General features: G+C 45.5%; 1 protein-coding gene across 2 annotated transcripts in view; it reads right to left on the minus strand.

The window, feature by feature from the left end:
- Trafd1 (TRAF-type zinc finger domain containing 1) overlaps positions 1-4,660 on the minus strand; it is a 17,085-nt gene that overhangs the window by 6,783 nt on the left and 5,642 nt on the right. For both annotated transcript variants that reach the window (XM_050159044.1, XM_050159046.1), the window contains exons 3-6: positions 2,683-2,818; positions 2,552-2,605; positions 1,534-1,939; positions 769-975 (exon numbers count right to left, since the gene is read on the minus strand). In XM_050159044.1, coding sequence (XP_050015001.1) covers positions 769-975; positions 1,534-1,939; positions 2,552-2,605; positions 2,683-2,818 — 803 coding nt within the window. The remainder of the gene's footprint in view (positions 1-768; positions 976-1,533; positions 1,940-2,551; positions 2,606-2,682; positions 2,819-4,660) is intronic.

Raw genomic sequence — 4,660 nt, forward strand, 5'->3', positions numbered from 1 at the left:
AATAAGTACAATCTATATTTTTGAGACAGATTCTTTTTTTTTTTTTTTTATTTATTGTGTATACAATATTCTGTCTGTGTGTATATCTGCAGGCCAGAAGAGGGCACCAGACCTCATTACAGTTGGTTGTGAGCCACCATGTGGTTGCTGGGAATTGAACTCAGAACCTTTGGAAGAGCAGGCAATGCTCCTAACCACTGAGCCATCTCTCCAGCCCTTGAGACAGATTCTTGCGATACAGCCCAGGCTTGGAATTCACAGAGATTTGCCTACTCTACCTCCCAAGTACTGGGATTAAAAGTGTATGCTAATAAACCTTTATTTATTTAAAATTTTTGTTTGTAGTGGGAGATGGCACAATTATGCCATGGGGTTCATGTAGTGCCAAAGAGCAACTATGGGAGTTGGTTCCGAACCCAGAATCGCTGGTCTTGGCAACAAGCACCTCTAACCAATGAGCCATCTCACAACCCAGTATTTCAATTACTCATGAGTTATATAATGTAAAACTAACAAAAATTGTGGTGACAGGAGGGGCTGGAGAGACTGCTCAGTGGTTGAGAGCCCTTGCTGTTCTTGCAGAGGACCCGGTTCTCTTCCTGGCACCTGAGTGGTGGTTCACCACCAATGCAGCTCCAGTTCTAAGTGCTTCTGCTTCCTGAGGCACTAAGTGCAGATGGTGCATATACATACAAACAGGCAAAACACTCATAAAAATTAAAAAAAAAGTAAGATATTGTAGAGTCTATGCAAAATAAGCAAACTTACCCTTTATATCACCCAGAGAAGTGGACCCACCATGTGCTGGATCTGCCTCAGGCACAGACCCCCAGAAGCCCTGCTCTGCCATGCTGGAGGCCTGTCCCTCATTCTGCAGACTCAGGGCCAACATGAAGTCCAAGTGTGCATTATTTTCAGCACTCTCTCTTGGCGACTGCTGACTTCTATTCCTTTCCTGCCTTTCTTGTTCTTCAACTGGGAAGAAAACAACTCATTAGCACATTAGAGATTGCCACCATCCATGTCTGACAAGCTCTCAGGATTAACAGAAACTTGCCAACCTCACTAGCAACCTGAACCCTCTGCTGTCAGGGACTCTGAGCCTGCCGGGAGACAACAGTCCATTGGGATCATAAATAAATGACTAGTCAACAGTATTACTGAGCTGTCACTATGAGACATATACCATGCTGGACACTGCGCATGTCTTATCTGTGCTATGAGTAAGCAGACTCAGGCTGTGTGGACAACCTGAGTCTGACCTTTCCCTGTGCCTGTGAGCCATTAAGAATCAGAGAGCATTCTGTAGGTGCCTCGGGGACTATGGACACTGTCAGGCCTAGCACCATCAATCCTAACAGCAACAGCATACCACAAGGTTCCATCATTCCTGCTCTACAGGCAAGTCTAGCATCCTTCCCAGTGAGTGTCCTCTGTTTCTAGTATCAAGATCTATTGGCTCCAAAGTCCTGTTGCCCTTTTGTCCTAGGGTTGTGGCCTCACTCTCATTTCCTAAGGCAAAATACAACTCACCCAGATTATTCTGAACTGGAAAATGGGCTGTCGTGTTCCTCTGGCTGACAGTCCTACTGTGGAAAGGGTCCGACTCAAAGGCTCTCAGGGGCCTTCCAGGGAGTCTCATGGGAGGGTCCAGGGCCTCAATTTGTCTGAGGAGCTGGGATGCAATCCAGATTCCATCCTGACTCCAAGACTCATCATAGGCATCAGGAGGGATGGCAGCCTCATTTCTCTTTTCCTCCTCCACTCTCCCACAGACTTCAGGGTGGGTCTTCAGCTCTTTCACAAGCACATTGCGCCCACAACTGCCACACAGCTCTGTCCGGGCGCCACAGTAATCTTCATGCTCCTTTAGCTTGAGAACAGAAAGCTCCAGATCACAGTGCTGACAGACAGCAAGTCGTAGAGGACACTCAGTCTCCTGCAAGGCAAGGCGGAAAGGTGCTTATTCATAGGGAGGCTGGAGTTCAGCACAGGGCAAGAAAACTCCGACTCTGGCTAGAATGCTATGCTTTCTAAGAATTATGACCTGTGGGGCCTGTTTGATGGTTTTGCAAGTGAAAGTGCTTGCCTCCAAAGCTGATAGCCTGAGTTTGAAGTCCAGGACCTACATGGTGGAAGAAGAACTGACTCCTACAAGTTGTCCTGACCTCCACATTTGCACTGTGGCTCACAGACAGAACATACACACACTAACTAAAAGTAATTTAAAATAAAAGGAAAAGCCAGCTTTCAACATATAGAATAAGGCACAGACTTGGTTTCATATGTCCCAGGAAGGCCTCAACAGGTAAACCTCATTGGACAGACAGACTTGGTTCCAAAGGAGAAAGAATAAAATTCCAAAGGAAGGGAGTACAAGAGCTAGGTAGTCCCATCTGGCGGGAGTCAGCCAAAGCTTCAAATGGGCCTTGAGCCTGGGTCTGCACGAGAGTGGGTGGAAAACAGGCTGTGTATTGGCTTTCTTACTGCTCGTGGCTCTGATCTCACCGGGCTTGGCCCCAGAAGTCCCTCTTCCCAGGGTGAGACTAACCATATGCTGCTCTAAGTGCCTCTTCTCCAACTTCTTGTTACATTTGCATGTCACCTAGGATAAAAAGAGTCAATCAAGTGTCTCTGTAACAACATATTTTCCTATTACGTATCAGGGAATGGGCAATTCACCTGACAGTGCTCTGTGGCCATGTGAATGTCCATGTCAGATTTGGGGAATGGTTCCTTGCAGACAGGGCACACACCAATGTTCCTTTGACAGTGGATTTCATGGATGGTAAAATTAAACACAGGAATTTCCTTTTTGCTACAGAAATAAGCAAAAAAAAAAAAAAAAAAAAAAGGCAAACATTACTAACTGATCAATGATTTTTCTCAAAGAGTGATTATCACATGGGCACCCATCCTACAGGTCTTCGTCTCCATTAACATTTTGGTTTTATGCTTGTCTTTTCACACAGGATCTCATGTAGCCCAGGCTGGCCTCAAGTCACTATGCAGGAAAGACCTTGATCTCGCTTTCTCTACCTCCCAGGTGAGACTATAGGTGTGGATCACCATGCCCCACTTGTTTTTGAGACAGATTCTCACACTGGAACACAGACATCCTCAAATTCATAGCAATCTTCCTGCCCTAGCTTACTGAGTGCTGGAATGAAGGTGTTCACTACCTTGCCTGACTAACAATTTTTTATTTCTGTCTTGCTTGCTTATTTGCTGTTTTACTTTTAAGACAGGGTATTGCTATTGTAGCTCTGGTTGGCCTGGACCTCCTTCCTTAGCCTCTCAGGTTCAGGGAGCCTTCGAACTCTGATATTCCCATGTCCTGGAATATCAGATGCCATAAGAAAAGAGGTAACCACAAACAATTACAGGGGCTGGTGAGATGGTTCAGTGAACCAAAGTACTTGTTGCCAAGCCTAGCAACCTAAATGGGATGGCGGGTGGAGAGAGATCTAATCCCAAAAGGCTGTCCTTTGGCCTTCATTGCAGTGTGGCATGCATGTGCATGTGTACACATACAAAATAAAAACAAAATATACTAGACAGCATTTAGGAAGAAAGGATTTCCAACCACAACAAACTTTTCTACTAACTGCCTAGTTGTGTCCAATGCAATGTTGATGCTGTGGAATACCTTATCCCTTCCTTTAGTTATTTACTCATTTATTTTTGGTATTTCGAGATAGGGTTTCTCTGTGTGGTCCTGGACGTCCTGACCTCAAACTCAGATATCTGCTTGCTCAGAACATGTGCTGGGATGACAGAAAGACAGGCATGGTGGCACACAATATAGGAGCCAGACAGGTAGATTTGAGTTTGAGGCCAGCATTGTCTAGAGAGTGACTTCGATTTAGGATAGCCAGGGCCACACAGAGAAACCCAATGTTGAAAATGAAAGGGTGGGGAAGCGGGTCAGAGAGAGATGACAGAAAACTTCAAAGACCAAATGTTTTCTTGTTTGATTGGAAGGCTGGTTTTGTTTTGAAAACAAGATCTATGTAGACCAGGTTATCCTCTAACATACGAGAGATCCACCTGCCTCTGCCTTCCAGGTACTGGAATCAAAGGTATATGCCACCATGCCTGGCTAAAGACCAACATGGTTTTATATTCGGTATATTTAGTTTGTGTATATGGGTGTTATGCCTGCATGTATATATGTGTTCCATGTACATGTCTGGTGCCCATAGAAGCTAGAAGATGGCATCAGATCCCTTGGAACAGACAGCTTGGGAGCCACAATATGGGAACTGAAACTAAATCTCCTCTGTAAAAGCACTACTATTAATCATTGGGTGGTGGTGGTATACGCCTTTAATCCCAGCACTTGGGAGGCAAAGGCAGGCGGATCTCTATGAGTTAGGGGCCAGCCTGGTCTACAAGAGCTAGTGCCAGGACAGGTTCCAAAGCTACAGAAAAACCCTGTCTCGAAAACAAACAAACAAGCCGGGCAGTGGTGGCGTACACCTTTAATCCCAGCACTTGGGAGGCAGAGGCAGGCGGATCTCTGTGAGTTCGAGACCAGCCTGGTCTACAGAGCTAGTTCCAGGACAGGCTCCAAAGCCACAGCGAAACCCTGTCTCGAAAAACCAAAAAAAAAAAAAAAGTAGCCTGAGAATTAATACTGATGAAAGACAAGAGTACA

Source organism: Alexandromys fortis, unplaced genomic scaffold, assembly GCF_014885135.2.
Source record: "Alexandromys fortis isolate MF-2015 unplaced genomic scaffold, M_Fortis_MF-2015_v1.1 scaffold_90, whole genome shotgun sequence".
Lineage (NCBI taxonomy): Eukaryota > Metazoa > Chordata > Mammalia > Rodentia > Cricetidae > Alexandromys > Alexandromys fortis.